At 36.4% G+C, this 22223-nt stretch overlaps 2 protein-coding genes across 3 annotated transcripts in view; both read right to left on the bottom strand.

The window, feature by feature from the left end:
• Positions 1-2641: 2641 nt before the first annotated feature.
• LOC107584030 (adipocyte plasma membrane-associated protein) lies at positions 2642-7368 on the bottom strand. Its single transcript, XM_016270435.1, has 9 exons — positions 7229-7368; positions 5895-5984; positions 5686-5807; positions 5505-5603; positions 4896-5048; positions 4584-4696; positions 4326-4486; positions 4043-4241; positions 2642-3296 (listed from the first exon to the last, which is right to left on the bottom strand). Exons 1-9 carry the CDS (start codon positions 7366-7368, stop codon positions 3090-3092), a joined length of 1284 nt encoding a protein of 427 aa, XP_016125921.1. The 3' UTR covers positions 2642-3089.
• Positions 7369-9809: 2441 nt separating this feature from the next.
• The window catches only part of rassf3 (Ras association domain family member 3), a 24011-nt gene continuing 11597 nt past the window's right edge, over positions 9810-22223 (bottom strand). For both annotated transcript variants that reach the window (XM_016270328.1, XM_016270327.1), the window contains 4 exons: positions 17547-17654; positions 14730-14985; positions 10620-10735; positions 9810-10537 (listed from right to left, as the gene is read on the bottom strand). In XM_016270328.1, the coding sequence (XP_016125814.1) occupies positions 10388-10537; positions 10620-10735; positions 14730-14985; positions 17547-17654 (630 nt within the window). In that variant the 3' untranslated portion in view covers positions 9810-10387. The remainder of the gene's footprint in view (positions 10538-10619; positions 10736-14729; positions 14986-17546; positions 17655-22223) is intronic.

Raw genomic sequence — 22223 nt, 5'->3', positions numbered from 1 at the left:
CTCACAATACTTCAATATATCTGTTCAGTGAAGCACTTTCTAGTCTGTGATAAACATGCCTGACATGTTTAATGATGTTTTGCACATAATTCTTTCATTATATTTGTTAGTAGCATTGCAATGGTTGGTGTGGACTTTTGTCTTGTGTGTTTGATTGATAAAAGCATTCTGAAATCATTTTTGTTGCAGTGTTTTCCTTTGTGCTTAATTTTATAACATTTATTCAGCTAAATTTATTATTAGTTAAATAATTGTAAAAGTCTTTTTAAACAAAATATAGAGAGAATAAACGGGACCATAGGCACGGCATTCAACTGTGTGATTATTGTATGTATATATTATATATTCTTATTACAGTACATATTTTTAATTATGTGATATATATTGCTTAAATTATTTTAAAAGTTTTTTATTATTTATATGAACATTTAATGTATTATAGTCCTTAAATATTACATATACTATCATTACAATATATATTTTTGAATATTTTTTATTTAATATATATAATCTAATTGCAATGCTGTTCTGATCTGTATATTAACTCTACATACATTTTTAATATTTGTGTTTTTTGCTTCAAAGTTCACTGTCATCGAATAGTTCAACATGTTATTTCTGTCTTTTGCATTACATTAGCATAAGATTTTTTTTTTATTGGGAACAGCTATTCAAAATGTTAATATCTTCCATTTCTAGTGCACATGTTGACCAGTGCATTTTGCAGTTCAGAAAAACTTCATAAAACAAAACAGAATGTGGCACTAATACAGTTAAAACATCTGTGTTAGACCAATTATAACAGCTTAACTAGACTTAAAGTCACAGAATTCAGTTAGAACCACACGTAGCTTCTTCACAAGACTGCAGTGCATTTTTTAAAATAAATCATTTTACATTCTCCATGAAAGGCTATCGAAAGTCCCAGTTTTCCCATGTGTGAGTCCACCTGTAAGCGTCTCAGACGCTCCACTCCTCCAGCACAGGCAGGAACGGCAGGTCAGTGCTGCCCAGATAGTAGTGCGTCCCCTGCTGGAAGACATCGCTGACGGCCCACGTGAGGCTGCCTGTGGGGTCGTGGAGGCTGTCGATCAAAAGTATTTACAACTGCACTAAGCCTGCCTTTTATGATAAACACTTAGAATGAAAGCTTGTTTTTGGCTACAGGATAAAAAATAAAAAAAGGTCATTGCAACTTTTTATCTTACAATTTGGATTTTTCCCCCCCCTTGCAATTCTGAGTTTATATCACAATTTTGACTTTTTTTTCCCCAATTGCAAGATATAAACTCACATTTCTGAGAAAAAAAATTGTGAGATGTAAACTCCGAATTCTGACTTTTGTCTCATAACAAATACCGAGAATTCTCAGAATTGTGTTTATTTTTTTTGTTTCTATCACAGAATAATAAACAAAAAATAATTGGTAATTGCAACTTTTTACATCAGAATTCAGTTATTTTTTTCTTGTTACAAATCTCACAATTCAGACTTCTCAGAATTGCAACTTTATATATAATAAAAGAGTTATAAATGGACTTTTCTGCTCAGAATTGAGTTTATATCTTGCAATTCTGATTTTCAAATTCTGAAGTCCGAATTGTGAGATTAAAAGTTGTTTATTTTTTATCCCATAGCAGAAATAGGCTTACATATGATAATGAACTACAGTATTTTTTAATGCGCAATATACCTTATTATATAAAAATATTCTCTCACTTTTTCAGTTCCTGTCACTTGCGTATGGCAGCACACAATCTGTGTTTGGACAGACATTTCACTTGAATTAACAACTAAAAGATTCACTAACTAAGTGCAAATATTGTATTTAGCATTTCATTATTGTCTTTTCTGAGTTTTGTGTTTGACAGATGTCAGTTGTGAATGAGCCACAGGTGTGGATCACAGCAGGTCATTGATGAACCTGTTTATTTTTGGTTCTATGAGGGAAATCCTGTGGTGGGTTGCTGTTGCTTTGCTCTCACTTACAGCAGCCCAAACTTGAGGCATTAAGGGACGTTTTACTTTCAGAATACTACCTAACCTTCATCAATCTTCTGGCAATACCTCAAATCACCCAAAATGATCTGAGAGGTGGCAGACAGCCATAAGCAGATCTTTCTCACAATACTTCAATATATCTGTTCAGTGAAGCACTTTCTAGTCTGTGATAAACATGCCTGACATGTTTAATGATGTTTTGCACATAATTCTTTCATTATATTTGTTAGTAGCATTGCAATGGTTGGTGTGGACTTTTGTCTTGTGTGTTTGATTGATAAAAGCATTCTGAAATCATTTTTGTTGCAGTGTTTTCCTTTGTGCTTAATTTTATAACATTTATTCAGCTAAATTTATTATTAGTTAAATAATTGTAAAAGTCTTTTTAAACAAAATATAGAGAGAATAAACGGGACCATAGGCACGGCATTCAACTGTGTGATTATTGTATGTATATATTATATATTCTTATTACAGTACATATTTTTAATTATGTGATATATATTGCTTAAATTATTTTAAAAGTTTTTTATTATTTATATGAACATTTAATGTATTATAGTCCTTAAATATTACATATACTATCATTACAATATATATTTTTGAATATTTTTTATTTAATATATATAATCTAATTGCAATGCTGTTCTGATCTGTATATTAACTCTACATACATTTTTAATATTTGTGTTTTTTGCTTCAAAGTTCACTGTCATCGAATAGTTCAACATGTTATTTCTGTCTTTTGCATTACATTAGCATAAGATTTTTTTTTTATTGGGAACAGCTATTCAAAATGTTAATATCTTCCATTTCTAGTGCACATGTTGACCAGTGCATTTTGCAGTTCAGAAAAACTTCATAAAACAAAACAGAATGTGGCACTAATACAGTTAAAACATCTGTGTTAGACCAATTATAACAGCTTAACTAGACTTAAAGTCACAGAATTCAGTTAGAACCACACGTAGCTTCTTCACAAGACTGCAGTGCATTTTTAAAAATAAATCATTTTACATTCTCCATGAAAGGCTATCGAAAGTCCCAGTTTTCCCATGTGTGAGTCCACCTGTAAGCGTCTCAGACGGTCAGCTCCACTCCTCCAGCACAGGCAGGAACGGCAGGTCAGTGCTGCCCAGATAGTAGTGCGTCCCCTGCTGGAAGACATCGCTGACGGCCCACGTGAGGCTGCCTGTGGGGTCGTGGAGGCTGTCGATCACCTCTCCGTCAGGCCCCAGCTCCAGAATCAAGCCGTACTTGGACAGCAGAACATTGTACCAGCTGAGAGGAACGAGCTGCAAGAGATTCCACGTATATCACTTCTAACAATAAAACCATTCAAAAATTGTTACATGAAATAAAATATTAAAAAGTACTGTTTTATGTTTCATCTTTACCAGTTGACAAGGCGATATTTTTTTTATTTACTATTGGTTAACTTGATGTACTAAAATAACAAACTATTATATACATTATAATAAATGTATATAAATGACAAACTAAATAGACATCTTAGGCATAAATAGACATAAAAGAACACAAAATAATAAAAACAATTACAAAAACAACTTTATTTAGTTATGCATAATTAAAATTATAAACAAAATAATAAGTAAAATTATTTATTAATGTAGAATTATTCTAGTTAACTAAAACTAAAATCATAAAAATGACCTGATATAAAATAAATACTAATTCAAATAAAATAAAATATAACAAAAATAACTGTTTTATTTTATTATATATTTTATTTCAGCTAGCTGCCAAGGTAACATTTTTCATTGCCATTTAGTTCAACTTGAAGTATTAAAATAACTCAAAACAAAAACAGAAATAAAAATGATAAACTAAAGAAGACATTAAAAAACAATCAAACAAAATTACTAAAATGAAAACGAGAAATCTCACCTGGGTTATTATTATAATTAACAAAAAAAAAGTTAGTTGAAATAAAATAAATATCAAAATATGAATAAAAACAATATAGTAACTCAGTGATACTAAAATAACTCCGAACCCCACATATTTAAGATTTACCCACCTTCACTATAAAGCTTTTAAGAGTAGGATACGGACCAATCAGATCCAAGAACGGTGGGAAAAGCCGTCCGCGGAATCGAACAGTGGTTATGCCCACTAAAAACGTGCCGCGGTCACTGAGGCGGATGTTATCAGGGTAACCGATCATGTTGTTCAGGATGACCTCCTTGGTGCCCGCTTTAGGTCCTTTCAACCAGAACCTGAGAAGCAGGGAGAAAGTCTTCCTCACGATACTCTACCATCCTGATATATGAACAAATTCAAAGCTGCACTTGAGCTCTTACTTAATAATATGTGCGATACTGGTCTCAGCTAGAAGCAGGAAGTCCTCATCAGGTGAGAAGGCAAAGCCATTAGGCATGTAGAGAGAATCCAACAACGTCCGAACACGGCCGGTCACAGGGTCAAACGAGAGAAGGCGACCCAGACGGTTTGTCTCCAGCACCTGCAGAGAGAAGTGGCCTTTAGTGCACGTGAATTGACTGCGCTTACATTTCATTAAACTGACTGAAGTACGATATGTTCTGCCGTCCCTCGCTCACCTCGTAACGGACGTGACGTCTTCCCCATTTACTGCTGGAGTCCGTGAAAAACACCCTTCCGTTTTTAGAAATCTCCAGACCGTTCAGAAAGCCAAAGGGAATCCCATCAGCTCCTTGTAGGAGGAATGTGACAGGGTTATGTAAATATGATGCTCTTTTTAAAAAATTTAGTGAGGCAAAAATCTTTTAACCTTTTCGTATAAAAATATAAAGAAAGAAGCAACTATATAGTAAATTGGCAAGATGATTATGAAACTGATCAAAGCAACCAAACTGTTGTGCAAAGCTCCTTTTTGAGACTCAAAGGTTTACCCTCTGTGCTGGAATGTAGCAACGTCTTCTCTCCAGTCCAAGGGTCAACCTTGAACAGCCCCTGATAAGAGTCGGCTACAATAAGCTGTCCATCTCGGTCCAGTCGCAGACCATGTGGACGACCACATACTGGCTCATAGTCTGTACTCGTGCCTATATGAACAACAACATGCAAATATAGCACGATAACATACGCCTGTACCAGGAAACCAGAGTATCTGCTAACTGACAGACACATTTTGCATTCTGCTTGTGACTCACCAAAGAACACCTTTACCCACATAATGATTCTTTCAAATACAGTAAAATAATAGAGAGGCATCAAACGTGTATAAACCACAACATAAGGAACGGGTTATGCTCTAATGAAGACATCTGCATTCAAGACTCTTTTGAACAGCCAAGGCTTTGAGAAAACAACACTTGAGTCTTTGTGAATCGCTTCAGCATGTCTAATGTGTGATGGCAGCGGGACACACGGACCGTTGGGGTTTTTCCAGCAAATGCCTCCGTGACAGCCGATACATATTCATCCAGCCACATGAAGTGCCTTACACAATGAAGCTGCTAGGATTCAGCTAGAAATGCACAAGCAGTTTGCGGATTTACCACATTCAGGGATGTTTCGGCCCATCTGAGTGATGAAAGTGAGGGATTCATTGCTGATTCTCCACAGCTTCCCGTCGACAGTGCCAGTGTAGATGTTTCCTTCAGAGAGAGACACAGTGAAGAGATGAATCCTGACTGCATTTCTCAAATCAAACTGACAAAAGCACAAGACCAGGCTCACCTTTCTGGTCAGCTGTGAAAGACTCCGGGCCTTTGAGTTGACCAGAAAACAGCCGTCGACCTCTCTGTAATCGTGTGTTCACTGCTAGAGGGCCGTCCAGAGCAGGCGGGGGGCCCTCGAATCTGGAAAACATACATCAGCGTGACAAAAAAACGTCACTGAAATCTCTTTGGAGATCAGTTCACTACAAGATTTGCAACGGGACTCACATGTACAGCTCGGGATCGATAGGGGAGGGAATGAGATACACACCAACTGCAACTGCCAGCAATAAAACCTTTACAGAACTCGTCCCTAACCTGTGGAAATGGGTCAAATGCTTTCAGACACTGTCAAAAATATGGTATAATAAAAACAAAAAATAAATAAAATCATTATAATAGCAAAAAAAAAAACCCAGGGCTGTCATGGTGAACCGTAAAAAGGACATTCTTTATATTATATTATATTCTTATATATTTTAAAAAATGTAAAAGATACCTTTAAACATTTTTATTACAGAATTCAATTACAGAAAATTACAAAATAATAACAAAATAGTATTAACAATACTATTAATCAAAAGAAATGTAACATTTTTATTAATTAAACGTTATATTCATATAATAACAATAATTATTTATATAATTATTATATTCAACTAAACAATGTTCATAAAAAAATTATGCTGGCATTCAGGAATCACAAAAAAATGGGCTTTCAGGATTTTCTGTAACACCAACCGTATGGCAGTGTGGTCAATATTATATTATATTACATTATAATGGTAAAAATCTAAACAAAATAAGAAAAAAGAAATTACAGAACTCACAAATTAATAACAAAACAGTATTATAATAATATTAATCAAAAGTACCACTTTTATTATTTCAATATTATATTAATATAGCACAATGTTTTTGATAATATTCAGTTAATTATAACGATCATGAAAAACTGACTAAAATAACTAAAATATAATATAACTAACATATAACGATCATTAAAAACGAACGCTGGCATTCAGAAATGACAAAACAATAACAAAAATAGTGTGACAAATATAATATTAATCGAATTAAGTGTAATATTTGTGTTAATTCGATATTATATTGAAACCATATAAACATGATCTATAACTAAATATTATAATAAGACATTTAGGCGGTTATAACCAAACAAAATATGTCATAACATGTTCTGTGTAATTATATATTAAAAAGATTTTGAGGCAGTCCAGACTCGCGCGCGTTAGCTTTCATTACGTCTCATTATCAAAACTACATCAGAGGTTGTGAAATAATGTTTAATTAACACAAAAGATGCGAAAGCACAAAAGAAACGCGATATCTTCTTACTAAATAACGCAAAGAATCCGCGTTATTCGCGACAGCTGACCGTTTTCGCTTCTGAAGGGAATGTGAAGTAAACTACACTGACGGTCTGCAAGTGAAGAGCAATGAAAAACACCGAGTCTGTTTATCCAAAGGGGACGGTTTGGATAGGCACTACGCCCAAGTCTTTTAAATACGATATTCGGTCTTTATAAATCGTGTAAACTTACATGGTTGCGTCGTGAGGTCTTTCTGAGAGTTGTGTAAAGTTCAGCGTGTGTTCAGGGACGCCATGAGAAGAAGAGTGCGGTGAGTCACCGATGAGCTCCGCGATGAAGACATTTGACACGGGTTCATGCAGAGGACACATCATTCATGTCAATGTGGTCTCACTTAAAACCTTACAGTTTAGTGTGATGCTTAAAGCTAGTCAATGAGCTGAAAGGTTGTGCGACCTTTTTAGAAAAACTGCAAGTGGGTTGCCTCTGTGCAATTTAGATAAAAGTATGTTTAATGACAAATGAGTTGCAGATAATTGGAAATACCAGAATTTTGTGCTTGTCAAATGTGAGATGAATTTTCCATGGGTGGATTTTTACAGCATGATCCAAGCGGACACTTGAGCCAGTTTCTCCTCATGCACACAAACAGATGACAAATGCAGTCAATTGAGAAACGTTTAATCTTTATTTAAAGAAACCAGATCGGTAACGATACAAACCCTCAAAAAAAACCTCTGTCATTGTCAAAAATGCATGACATCTGGATTCTAACCGTGCATATTTAATCCATAACTCGTAAAAACGAATGAAACTTACATCTTGAGCCAGTTTCTCCTCATGCACACAAACAGATGACAAATGCAGTCAATTGAGAAACGTTTAATCTTTAAAGAAACCAGATCGGTAACGATACAAACCCTCAAAAAAAACCTCTGTCATTGTCAAAAATGCATGACATCTGGATTCTAACCGTGCATATTTAATCCATAACTCGTAAAAACGAATGAAACTTACATCATTCATAAACATCCACAAAATATGCATGTCACTTACAACTGTGGAACAAAATGAGATTTTTTTGGGCAAATGCAGAGTGTGTTTCGTGAGCAATCTCTAAATTATCTATGCTGTTAAACAAAGATCAACAGCACTGGCCTGTGATGTCCTAAAACAGCCGTAAAATATGCATGAATTAATATAACACATGCACGTATATTAAAAATGACTAAAGCGGTTCACTCACATCCACGCCCCTTTACTACACAAGAATACAGTTTAACATTCACAGTCTTACTCTACAAACAAAAGCTTGTTTATGAAAAAGAAAAAAAATCAAGTACTCAAAAAAAACAAAAACCTTCCATAAAACATAACTGAGCTTCCACTAGATGCAATGCCGAGTTAAAACAGTGGAAGACAATAGGCATCTGATGAAGACTAATAAATCAAAATCTAAATAATTCCCTGAATTAAAACATAAAGTGCCCAAAAAGCATTTATAAGATTACTGGTCTTATTCCCCTGCAAAATCCTCTTCGATTGCATATATTGAGACTGTCGTGATGTTATATTCACACAACAATTACTCTAATTTATATTCACCCCAGTGTTTATAATTAAAGTTGCCCAGGTAAAACCATCAGACAAGATAGATACTACTATTTAACCTCAGTTTATTGAGGTGTAAAACTGATTGCACCAGGCAATTTGCATCAAACTTAAATTAAATTATGCATTTTATCTAGATCTTTGGTTAGAGGTTATAAAACCGATAATAATAAAGAAACAAATCTTAAAAAAGCACACAATCTGTGTCTATCGGTCCTGGAGGGCCTGCAGAGTTTAGCTCCAACTTGCCTCAACACACCTGACTGAAAGTTTCTATGCCTAGTAAGAGCTTGATTAGCTGGTTCAGGTGTGTTTAATTGGGGTTGGAGCTAAACTCTGCTGGACACCGGCCCTCCAGGACCGAGTTTGGACAGCCCTGGTCTAAAATAATCAAATGGACTGACGCAGGTGAGACATAAGACTGCAGAGATGTAGTTACAGCAGTTGACCACAAGATGCCGCTACCTCGCTATGCATGTGTCACAATAGACAATAATGTTGCAGTATCAATCAGAAAACCGTCATGCAGCACTAGCATACAGAAACATAAATGTGTATACATATTAAAATCACCTACTGATACACAAGTATCATTCCAAACACCGTCATAAATGTCGACCTGTGTGCTGAGACAAAGTAGCACTGTCTGCTTTTCTTTTACTGTGCCTCGCAACAGTAACAGTTTCAGCTACAGCTCCATGCAATGAAGAAAAGCACGTGAAATTAACTTTTGGTACAGTAAATCAGATCAGTGTGATTACACATATATTCGCCACTCAAACTAGCTTAAATCTACTATTCTCAGGCTGTAGCTTCAAAACAAACAATCTTCATTACTTGTATATTCAGTCGTTTATCTTGAAGACATCCTCTAATGCATTTTCCAGGGTTGATGATGAGAGGTGAACAGCCAATGCCCTGTTCACTGATTATCTGCTTAAACTAGAGGTCACCACAACCCATCATTTACTGTGAAAGACCGTCTGACCCCGACCGACATCAGTCAGATCTGCTCCAAACCCGCTGCATGACACTTCCCACATACTTCCCAACATCCTCTATGCTCCTTCACCAACTTCCTGAATCCGTTCCGTTCCAATTCCAGCACATCACCTGAGAATGCTTACTTTTAAAAAGGTTTTTATTTGCATTTAAGCCATCCGTTCAGAGACTAATGATTATGACTTTGCTTTAGTCCTCATTTCCTGTCCCTACATCACCACATTCAATCTTCTCTTTCACAAACATGCGCTTCCTGTCTGTTTGGTCTCACGTGGCCGTCAGGTCATCATTTTGTCAACCGCACATCAACACTATCTTTGGTAGGGCACATTGTGTCATTTGGTATTTAATATAAAATAAGATAAATCCCCAGTCCCATCAGTTTCTGGTCGGTAAGTATATTTGCCATAAAATAAGACTCTTTTAGTAAAAAAAAAAAGTAAAAAAAAAAATTCACCCACATAAATTAAAACAACAAAACAGAAATATGTACAAACCAAAGCATCCAACAATTAAATAAAAAACAGATCTGATTTCCATATTTGCATCGTTCACAAAAGGTAAAAGAACAGAGAACATGAGAAACAACTGAAAGTGTGAAAGAGGGTGGATGGGTAAATATGGCACCTGAGGTGCATTCTGGGAGCTCAGTGTTCTCGTCTGAGTTTCTGAGAGCGGGTGTCCGCTTGGCACGGTGACACCTAATAAGTGTTCATTACACACACAGTGACCACTAGAGGCAGCAGTTCTACAGTTCCTTCACGTAACGCACTGGCTTTATCCCGGGCCACCCGTCGCTCTCATGGCCTCCTCCAGTTTCTCTCTGTAGGCGTTGTAGCGTTTGGTTATCGAGCAAATCTGGTCCTGCTCTTCTTTATCCAAGATGCGGAGGAAGTTCTGCAGCTCGGGGATGGAAAAGGCGTCCCACTGATGAACGAGAGGAAGATGTGTGTCATGACATGTTTTTATTAATATAGGATTCAGATCAAAACCTAAAGTGAATGCTCACCAGGACTTCACCGGTTTGCTGCTCCTTCAGGACGAAGCTGAGTGCATCTGTACTGGGTCCCGCCACCAGACGCAGGAAGAGAGGGTGTTCTTCCTCTGAGAGCTTACAGGTGTACACTGCACACACAGACACAACACACACCATTACCATCACAGACAAAAACAACACCAGGCAACAATAAAGGCCAGTTCACACCTATAATATTTTGATAACCATTCTTATTCTTTGATAACAGGGAAGTCCACAGTACATGAAGAAAATAACAACACCGAAGAATGATATCATTGAAATCACTGGATTTTTTTCAAGCTAATGAATGATAAAAACAATGATATCAGAATCCACCTGACTTTCAAACTGAGCACTCATAATAAATATGGTTATTGTTATTGTTTTTGGTGTGAATAGGCCTTCAGGGATCACCAAGGACAACCGATATATATTTTTTAACAGCGATGCTTTAAACTCATAACGCATTCAGGACTGTTTTGACCCAGAAAGGATACATACAAAAATTCTAAAATAAATAAATAAACAAACAAACTTCTGTCAAGACCATTAAAATACACAATTTTATTTATTTCATTTTTTTAAAAATAGTTTAAGATAAAACGATTTATAGAGAATTAATTTAGTGAAAACTGCTCTGCTCTGAGAGGGTTGTAGCATGCTAAAAATTCATTGTTTTTGGTACAGGAACCAAATTTTTGATTTTTAAAAAAAGGTTTTTAGCAGATATAACCAGGGTTTGGAGGGTTACTTTTAAAATGTATTCCGTTACAGTTACAAATTACTTCATTAAAAAATTATTCAGTAACGTAATCCAAGTACCACAATATAAAAGTAATGTAATCGGATTACGTCAAGTTACATATGTGAATAAGTCATAAGTAATAGTTAAGCCTGCATTTCAGCACGGGCCCCGACTTTTTTACGCCCCTAGGGCAGGGCTTCGGGCCAATTTTCACGTCACAGTTCAGATGCGGGCCGGGCCTCAGGACTGTTTTAGTCTTTATTTTTATATTTTAGACATCCATCAATTAGTGATGAAAAAAAATTGCCGCGCTGGTGGAAACAACACGAGACCGTGCTCCAGCGACTGTATCCACTGAAAAAAATGCAAAGTGATTGCTCTGGCGCCTCCATGTCCTGCAAAGCGCGGTTTAGCTTGCACTCTGCACAAACTATTGGATATAGCGCACATTTATCTAGGTTTAACGTTTAAACATTGTTATATGTTTGAACTGTTTTATATCTATAGATTTTATTTTAGGGAAGCCGTGGTGATTTGAGAAAGCTAAATTGATCAAACATAGGCTCACTGTCTGCCGCTGGCCGCTTGGTCGTTACTTTAAAAAACAAAAACTTGTAACGAACAAAAAATGCTCCAAACGTTTTTCTAAATTAATTTAATTAAAAAACTAAACGAAATATAATCACTTTGCCATTACATAAAAAACTGAACTATTTTAATAGCTGAAACAGTAGTAGCCTATAAGCTGTTTTGGGAGAAGGGGGAAAAAGTCGGGCTCGGGATGGTAATTCTGATAAGCTGTCGGACACGGGCCGGGCTAGGGCCTATATCTGAGGCCCGTGCAGGGCTCTACCAGAAACTGATGAAGAAGCAGCGCTAAATATATAGCGTTATGCCAAAATACTCATTTATTTACATAAACAAATGTAATCCTGATAGTATTCCCACTTTTTACACAATGTAACTGTAATCTGAATACTTTGTTTTTTGATGTAACTAACGGATTACATTTACTAGATTTTTGTATCCTGATTACGTAACGCCGTTACATGTATTCCGTTACTCCCCAACCCTGGATATAACCATTTAAAGAGGATGAATTTAGAAACAAAACTTCTCAGAGAGGGTTTCAGCATAAAAACTGTACCTAAGATCCTCTCTGAAAAGTTGAAAAGTAAATTCATATCAATTAAAGCAGCTAAACTTTAAATTCAGCCCTGAATCAGGTTCTCTTTAACAAAGGCCTGACACACCTCAAGGAGGAAGACATGCTAAACAACACCGCCGCTGAATGTTGATCTAAGGCCAAAATTCAGAGCAAAAACAAACTTTAAGCATGAAAAAGGAAGTGCACCACCTCATATCAGCAACAAAAGGTAATTCTCTAGAACTTCTGCGTTTACTCTAGCATTATGGGAGATTTTCCTCCACCTAGAGTGTGCAAAAGGGCACAGACCTGCATTTCTTCAGTCTTGAGGAACCTCTCATCTCACTTCCTGTTTAATGGGGGCTTCCTTCTGCCTCCGGCAGCGGTTAATCAGAACAAGCAGGGCTGTTATTATGTCTACACTAATGCGGTTGATTCATGGTCTTTTATATGCCCTACTGCTGTGATTTCACACATGAGGGTCTGTCTGTTTCTGAGTCCATTTCTGTCAGTTAATGAGCTCTGAGGTGGGAGTTTATCAGTGTCTAACTGTAGCATTTCTTGAAGTCATCTAGATGGGCTGTTTAAGAGCTGGACGGCCCCATTACATGCATTTTACCAGCTGTAAAACCCAACCCAAACACAAAGTGTTGCATATCTGTATCCTAGCGTGTGCTGGAGATCTCTCACGGTGGTGAGACCTCATGAAAATGTTCCATCTCAAAAAAACAAAATCATCCCAGACAGCCTCCTAAGCAAATATTCCCCCATTGGCAGCAGCACTTATTGGCTCCTACACACACTCCTACAAATTAATTAAGGATGAGCGTTATTGCTCCCCAAAGTACTACGATGCTCAGTTCATCCAATAAATCAAGCAAAAGTGCTATTCAGTGCATCTGAATCAAAGGCACCATGGCAAAAGAAATTGTTTTACCTGAGTTTGCAGTCTTATTTTTGTATTTGGATCAGTAATAAAACGCAGTACATTCAAACAAGTACATTAGACAGTAGCCTAGAGAATATATTCAATAAAAAAAGAGAAATCTTAAAAAAAAAAAAAAATTATTATAAAAATTCTAACATAAATAAGTAAACAAATAAACAAAAATAGCATGGATAAATAGATCATTTCGGGATTTACTTAAGAGTAATTTTGTAAATTATTTCCCTTTTTTAAATAAGGTAATATCCAGATTTTTTTCCAATGATAAACTGATAGAGAAAATGAAATAAAAAAAGATTTAATTTTATATAGAAATAAATGTATCAGCTGTACAGAGACCATTAAAGTACATTTAATAAGAGGAAACAACAAATAAATAAACAAAAATAAATGTTTGAAGTTTGTTTTTTTGTTTGTTTTTTTAAATAAGGTCATATCCAAACTTTTTCCCATGATAATGCCTGATTTTTAAGCCATTTTGTTTTAGATTTGCAGTCTGAAGATAAAATACTGCATAAAGAAAAATAATACAGACAAGACATCTATTGCTTTCTGTAAGCAAAACAAATGCAGACCAGTGTAGTCTAATTCATGAATGAATGACTCTTATGAGTCGGTTCTTTTAATGATTCGTTTCTTTCACATAAACCAGAGCACATTCCAGCCATGTGCTTAGATTACAAAAGCAGGTACTTAAAATCAGTGAGCCATATGTGTGTCTGGCTTCCTGCTGTGTGTGTGACGTCAACGGGGGCTCAGACAGTGGCTGGGGTCCATCAAAGCAGTGAGATGGATTAGAAACAATGACATTCTTAGAGCAAAACCAATGCTGAGCTTCTCAGGAATCCACTGTTTGATGTACAAAGCCAAAAAACTATTCAAAATCAACTAGTCATTATTACTAAACTCAGTAGATGGCCATCCCGACCCTTCCCCAGCTCAGAATATCCCTGTATGGCATTGAAGTGTGGGGAACGAGGCTGGTTAGTATCTGCCAAAGAGCATTCAACAGGTCGCCACAGACATCAGCTGTTGTGTATGTGTGTTTACTACGCTGGCATGGTGTATTCTTGGCACATACGTGCACATAGAGTAACAGGCCTGTCCTGAATGTGTGAGTGCGTCCATAAATACACACGCGTTCCTCAGATTGACCTATTTCAGGAATGCCAAAACACATACTGTATACACTAGGGGACCTGAGTCATTACTGCACGCACACACACGCTGATGCATTTTCCGCATTTGTGTTTGGCGTCTCACCTTGGTCTTCTCTGCTGAAGCGTTTGAACAAGGCGAACTTGGCAGGGTTGTCGGCCACGGTGAACTTTCTCAGCAGGGCTTCGATCACCTGTCGCACCGTGTTGGTGCTGCTGATGTGCAGGGTGTTTATGGAGCCGCGCGGAAGGTAAAACGCCTCCTGACCTTTGACCCCTCCTGCCCCGCCTCCTTTCACTGTGATGGGCCTCCGCAGGTCCAACTGCACCTTGATGAAGCCTGTGTACATGCCGTTAGTATTCTGCAGGACAGAGACGGAGGAAAGACAAAGACTGACATTAGATTACAACAGCAAAGACATTATCAATTGTAGCTAAATAAGTGTTTTTCTCAAGTAAGCAGCCATTTAGTTTGAGAAAATGCTACATTGCTGTTTTTAGGATGCATTTTTGGACAATTATGAAATGTTTCTTTGAAGATTTCCACTGTCATGTACCTTTCAGAAAGTCTGATTCATTTCAGTGAATTGCTTCCTTTCAGGCAGTTCATTTCGATGAACTGATTCAAAACACTGATTTATTTGTTCAGTGCACTAATATTTAAGCCATTTTTTTTTTAGAAAAATACTTACAGTAACTATACTGTTACAGTATATATTTCTTTATATATTTTAGTTGCATTTAAAGTAAGTTTGTGAGTCAAATTGCGTTCATTTATATAGCACAATACAGATTGTTTCAAAGCAGCATCACAGTGATAAGAAAATAACAGTCAAATTTTTCCAATTATGAAACAAATACAATTTCAGCGTTAAAGCAGCTCTAAAAAGACAATATTGCCATTATTCAGCTCAATTTAGTTCAGTGTTGATTCAAATAAATTCTATGACTGTGTTAATGTTCCAAAGTTAATTAGTTATGAAGTGGACTCAATTCAAATATAAAGTAAACTATATATAAAAATAAACAAATAAATAAGTAAATATAAACAATACATTATTATTATTATTATTAGGTGATCCTTCTACTGTTTTCGTGGCAAATAAATACTGCTTTGGTTTTGTAAATATTCAAATACTTCAATAAGTGTTTCTTAGTAACTTGTAATAGTAGTAAGTATAGTTAAACTATTTAATATGATGAATAGCTTGTAGCTTGACAAGCTTCAGTTTCAAAGCATCTTCCTCAACGCTGGTGAGCACATCTTGCGGTGGTATCTGACTGTGTCCAGATGGAGCTCAGATTTGAGCTTCTGTCTGTAAGCTCATTAGTTCAAATGGCAGCCGTGACTGCAGGCTACAGGCGAGACACGGGGGGTATAATTACAGCTCCCAACCTCCTCTGAAACTCCACCACACTGACACACAACCCTACAGGAACACAGGCCTGAAACTTAATGATCCAAGACACTGTGGACACTTAATGAGGAAAAGCTCATATACACTAATACAAAGTGTTTGTGCCATCATGGCTCAGTTAAGTCCAGATGACACACCTCTCTTGAAACATGTCCTGTCAGAGATCAGTATTTGTTAAAGAGCTAGTATTATCCAGACAGAAAGAGTCCTGCGATAAGCAGCTGGGCTCTGGACAAAGGTACAGTGGTAAAGTCTGATGTTTTGACATCACAATCCTTATGACTGTCACATGGTCCATGAGAAGTCATGATAAAAAGATTACGACAGCTATTAAAGCAACAATGATAATTAACTCTGAGAATATGAAAAAGAAAATACGATTTTAAAAATCTATATTAAAAATACAGTCTTAGAGTTCATAGAATTGCAATTTGCATTCATGCTGTGTGTGTTTTTTTTAATGTTTGTATCATTTGACGTTGATAAAGCTCTTTATTAACGCGGCAATCATAATTCTGAGACATTGAAATAGACAAAAATGTATATAAAAAAATTAATGTCAAGTTTTCAGAAATGCAATATGTATTTATGTTTGTTAGGTATGATTTAAAATATTTGTACAACTTTCAATCAGATGACACACCTCTCTTGAAACATGTCCTGTCAGAGATCAGTATTTGTTAAAGAGCTAGTATTATCCAGACAGAAAGAGTCCTGCGATAAGCAGCTGGGCTCTGGACAAAGGTACAGTGGTAAAGTCTGATGTTTTGACATCACAATCCTTATGACTGTCACATGGTCCATGAGAAGTCATGATAAAAAGATTACGACAGCTATTAAAGCAACAATGATAATTAACTCTGAGAATATGAAAAAGAAAATACGATTTTAAAAATCTATATTAAAAATACAGTCTTAGAGTTCATAGAATTGCAATTTGCATTCATGTTGTGTGTGTTTTTTTTAATGTTTGTATCATTTGACGTTGATAAAGCTCTTTATTAACGCGGCAATCATAATTCTGAGACATTGAAATAGACAAAAATGTATATAAAAAAATTCATGTCAAGTTTTCAGAAATGCAATATGTATTTATGTTTGTTAGGTATGATTTAAAATATTTGTACAACTTTCAATTTTTTTTAATTAATGACTATAAAAACATCAAATGGTGTAACTATTGAGCAAAAAGTAATAAAATATTATTTAAGAATATTACAAAGCTGCAAAGAAAAGAACGTTTTACATATGTGTGTGTGTGTGTCTAACAAGTTCTCTTAAGTTAAACCAAAATATTTTTCAAAATATTAATATTATGAAAAAAAAATCCATAATATATATTATACACAATCCAGAATTTTATTTCTGGAAGAACGTGTGTTAACAAACACTTCATGTTCATGTGGATGGATTTTTGAATTCTGAAAATTATTAGCGATTAGATTTATGAGTGATTTGTTTTTATTGGTCTATTAGTGGATGATGGAGGTTCACCATTAACTCACCAGTGTCATTTTAAAGTGGTCACGTGACTCTGTGTTGTACTGCTCAACCTTCTGTCTGATCGCCTCGTAAGTGAGATGAGTGCGCAGCTCTTTCTCTTTCTCCACATCCTGGAACACAGAAACACAGACAGTGAATATATCATTTATATTCAGAATATAAAATTATTATAAAATAATACAAGCCATACAAATCAAAGGCTTCTTTGTCATGAGCCTATCCTGATGTGGGAGCCCAAAACACCCACATATACACCTCCTAACTAGTGACATCCACGTGTCAAATGGAGATAATCGCTATACTTCTCAAATAGGATATCCTGCAGTAAACAGCAGTAGGTAAACAAATAATTGCTTTTTCAATGTTTCTATTTGTAATTTAAAGATTAAATACATCTTGTTCCTTGACATCCAATGACATGACCAAGATATGAACCCTTAAAGTGTTTATAATACTTCACTCTCCTGGAACAATATAGCCTTTAAAAGCTACAACTAGCAGAATATTGTATGAAACTTGTGCAGTGCACTCTGGTCTTACATGGTCATATCACCAAGAAGCTGATCTGCTTTCATGAGCGCTCCAAGCTCAAAACAAAAGCACAGAGCCCCTTATAAGGGAACAGTCCTGGGCTGAAGTGACAACACGTTGATGGACAAGGGCCGTCTCAGCTAACAGAGTCCAGAGGCTGAATACTGCGATCTGTTAAAGACAGTCGTAATTCCCCTCCTGCACGGGCCAAGACTGCCTGGAGTGTTTGCAATAACAGGTGGTTTTGTGTTGCGTGCATTATTAATGAACTTTACAGTGCATGACTCACGCGGTTTTCATACCCAGAAAACATCTACTTAAAGGCTAAACACCTTTTTGAATTCCTAAGTTTATAATCAAGCCCTAAAGCTCTGAGAATAAACATGTTTACGCTACTTTGCTGCTGTAGTATTAGTGATGTGCAAAACTACTCTTCAAAAAGACTATATAATAATTGTATTATTCTTTCTACGCTAGGTTCAGCGTTCCATTAGGATAACAGACAACATAACTAAATACCTGTAAATAAATAACTATAAAACCATATTTAAGTTTATCATTCTCAGAGAGGGTTTTTCCCATGGCGAATGCTAAAGCACAATACACTAAAGCCCTCTCCTGTCAATAAACTGATCATTAAAGCAATGCCGATAACAAAATCTAGTTAAAACTCACTAGTGAGACTAGTCAACTATCCTCAACCATCTCAAGTTAGTATGGAAGAACTGTCCATTTGCTCATAAATCCATTCCTGGTGCTACTTTGCTTTAGTAAGGGCTGGTTACACTCTTAACCTGACCTTAACACACTCACAGCTCTGAATGGGGGAATGCTAAACAGATGAACCCAGTAACAGCTGCTTATCTAGTGCATCAATCAGATATCTTATGGACGAGACTGCTTGGACAGGTGGCTTGTGATATCTAAGAAAAAGAAAGTTTGAATAAATCAATAAATCTATAGTGATCTCACAACCAACCGTATAAATGAGACCTTATGATAAGACAAATCTGCAATGAAAGAGCTTAGCTTAGTTAACTTTCCAGTACCAAGAGGGCCAAATTAGCTTAATCCCTTCACCATCCCGACAAGCACAAATGCGAATGGAAAACAATACTTCCCAGAAATTCCTATTCAAGGATTCGGTCACGTTTTCAGATCAGACCAATTAACTCAACCAAACACTCTTTGATGAAGTCACGACTACAAGCCGAGCGCCCATTAAATCCCCCTTCACCACAATAAAAATGTTGTGCTTTGTAAATGAGGAGCCAGGAGCGTCTCAGTGGGGCCTGTTGAGCTGTTGAATGCATGTAAGGGATTGCAGCTCACCACATCAGCTTGTGCCGCCTATGGGTTCAGTGATGTGGTCTCCATCAGCTCTCTGAGGGTTGTTCATTAGCCAAGCTGCATGTCGGTCATGTAAACTTTGACTGGTGCCCACAAAGTAATAGTGAGACTTAATGCCCCAACAAGGTCTTTCAACAATGTAGCAACCAGAGTTGACGTTTATCTGTCTTTGTCAAGGTACTGTTGATGTAATCCTTGGAAAGTAGACACCAGCAATGTGTAAAGAACTAAACCAGGTAAGACAGGGTTAACATGGATGTCTCTGCACAGTGGAGCGTGACAAAGGCAAAATAAACACTAACCCGATGAGGTAATGCGACAGAAAATGCAGCTCTACCTCTCTTGCTGAGAGGGATTGTGTGTCCTCGCTCTCAAGTGGAGCAACACATTGAAAGAGGACAGGGAACAAGAAGAACAGGTTAAAGGTATCCTTGAGGTCCGACTGGTACGTCTTTACTTGTCGAGAGATCAATCAAGGTTATTTTAAAGGAAAATTAGTCAAAACAAAAAAGGGAGAAAGTAAACTTCACTCTGTAGGCCCCACTGTGTCCTTGGTGAGCTGATAAGCAAGACCAGAGGGTGTGGCATGTGGTAATGTCAGGTTTTTTTGTTCCTCGTTTTGAGTCATGTGCTAGCCGCGTTTTGTCACACTTGCTGGTCATGACATACTCAACTTAAAGGGAGCAGGACACATGAGGTGTGACCTGACTGGTTTTTCAGGGGCACTCCTATCTGAAAAACTCTTGACTTGTGCGGATAAAGCACTTGATATCATCTGCACTACTGAAAGATAAGTTAGACGAGCGTGACAGTCAGAAAAACTAAAGTTTCAGCAGACAAGACAATCGAAAGACAACCTGCTTTTTATTTTTAGGCAAACTTTTGCAGGGGATTTCTGGGCACGCCTATAATGACTGCACTCATCGTGCTTGCCAATGTACACTGATGTGCAAGCTGCAATAAAACACCCCCTTCTCATTCCCCCTACCCCACAGGAAGTCCCTGGCCACCACACCTTTCCTCCCCAACACATTCCTCAAATAATGGAGTTGCTGTAGCGAGCAGTAGAAAAACGGTCAATATCCTTTTGCAAACCAAAGGCTGGACTCACTGGGTGATTGTCTGACAATCAAAGGCATAAAAATGACCATTCTGTGTGGCTTCCTACTCAGCGGGACAGTGGGCAGACTAAACTGCATGATGTGATTCTAGAATAGTCAAAACTGCAGGGAGGTTTGCAGAGTACAGGAAATCATGGTCAACAGGAATAGAGGAATGGAAACTAGAGATGCACCGAAATGAAAATTCTTGGCCGAAGCCGAACAAAATGAAATACTGGGCCGAAGGCTGAATACCGAACAAGGTTTTTCAAGTTTTTTTCTTCCCCCCCATGTATTTTGCCAATTTTTTTCACCACTGCACAAATTAAATAGCCAAAATGTGCTTTTTACTGTTTTGTCTTGCTTTTCAAAGAAAAAATCTATTACAAAACAACAATTTAAAAGTATTTAACATTGAACATTTTTTAACATTCTAGCAGGCATTATAGTTATACCAACAAAGCACAATTTAACTTAAAATTCATAAGTTAGTAAAATAAAAAAAAATTTTGGCTATCAGACTAGGGGTGTGCGATATATATCGTCTGCGATAATATCGTAATTGTTGTTTTAATGATGTAGGATTTGACATTATCGAGTATTTTGCAAAAACCATTCAAAACATCCCTACAGAGCGCACGCATACATTACGTGAAGTCTAGCCTAGTGCGCATTTAGTGTGTTTTCTTTCACTGCATGATTCAGTCTATTAAAATGCATTTAGAATGATCGCAAATTCAAGACATGATGGCAGAAAATTTATATATTTATACCACTTCATGTAGTTATTCAATTTCACACGAAGAGTGCCGTTTTTCTCCAAAAATTACCATGATTACAAATGTGACATTGACAAAATACATGTGTAAATACATCTAAATGCCACTTCAGATGCAGCTTCTTTGTTGATTTCATTTGCTTGGTAACAGCCCAAATGTCTTATTATTCTAATTCCCTGAATAAATGTAAGAATTTGACTCAAAAGATAATGGACACTTTCAGAAAAAAATGGCTTTATAAAGGTAAAAATGCCCATAAAATGTAAAAATCAGTTTAAACGTATTGGAAAAGATTAATTTCTATCAGTATGAACTGGCCACCACACAGAATATGAAGAATATTAAAAACATTAGGATTCAGCTGTCTTCGGCAGTCCTTAAGGTACCAGCACAATAACACACTCAGCAAAATATCATCTAATTATCGTTATCGATAAAATCCCAGAATATATCGAGATATTATTTTTTGTCAATATCGCACACCCCTACATCAGACCCCCTTCTTGAATCAGGCATGTATTTTTAACTGTACAATTAAAAGCAGCCTTGCTGAGCAGAAGAACCTTCTTTTAAAATATTACCAATTACCAATTTGAACACTATGTGTGAATGTTATAATAAATGTATTAACAGAGCTGTTGAAATTATTATCATTATTATTGTCTTAATTTTTATTTTATTTTACAGAACAACAGTAAAATTACAATACTAACATTTATGATTGTTTATAAAGTTATTGCTTTTTCTCAACTTTTATTTTGGCGGAAATGTGCAGGAAGACAACAGCAGATTTATAAATGAGTCATTACGAATAAGTCGCACGTATCACATTGTCACGTGCCTTGTAAAAAAAAAAATCATAAAAATGTGACTGAGCAACTGAACACAATGTTTAAGCGCAGATTTCCCTCGCGGTTTG

Source organism: Sinocyclocheilus grahami, unplaced genomic scaffold, assembly GCF_001515645.1.
Source record: "Sinocyclocheilus grahami isolate Dianchi unplaced genomic scaffold, SAMN03320097.WGS_v1.1 scaffold56.1, whole genome shotgun sequence".
NCBI classification, from domain to species: domain Eukaryota; kingdom Metazoa; phylum Chordata; class Actinopteri; order Cypriniformes; family Cyprinidae; genus Sinocyclocheilus; species Sinocyclocheilus grahami.
The sequence above is the reverse complement of the archived record's forward strand: the minus strand, read 5'-3'. Positions and strand labels throughout refer to the sequence as shown.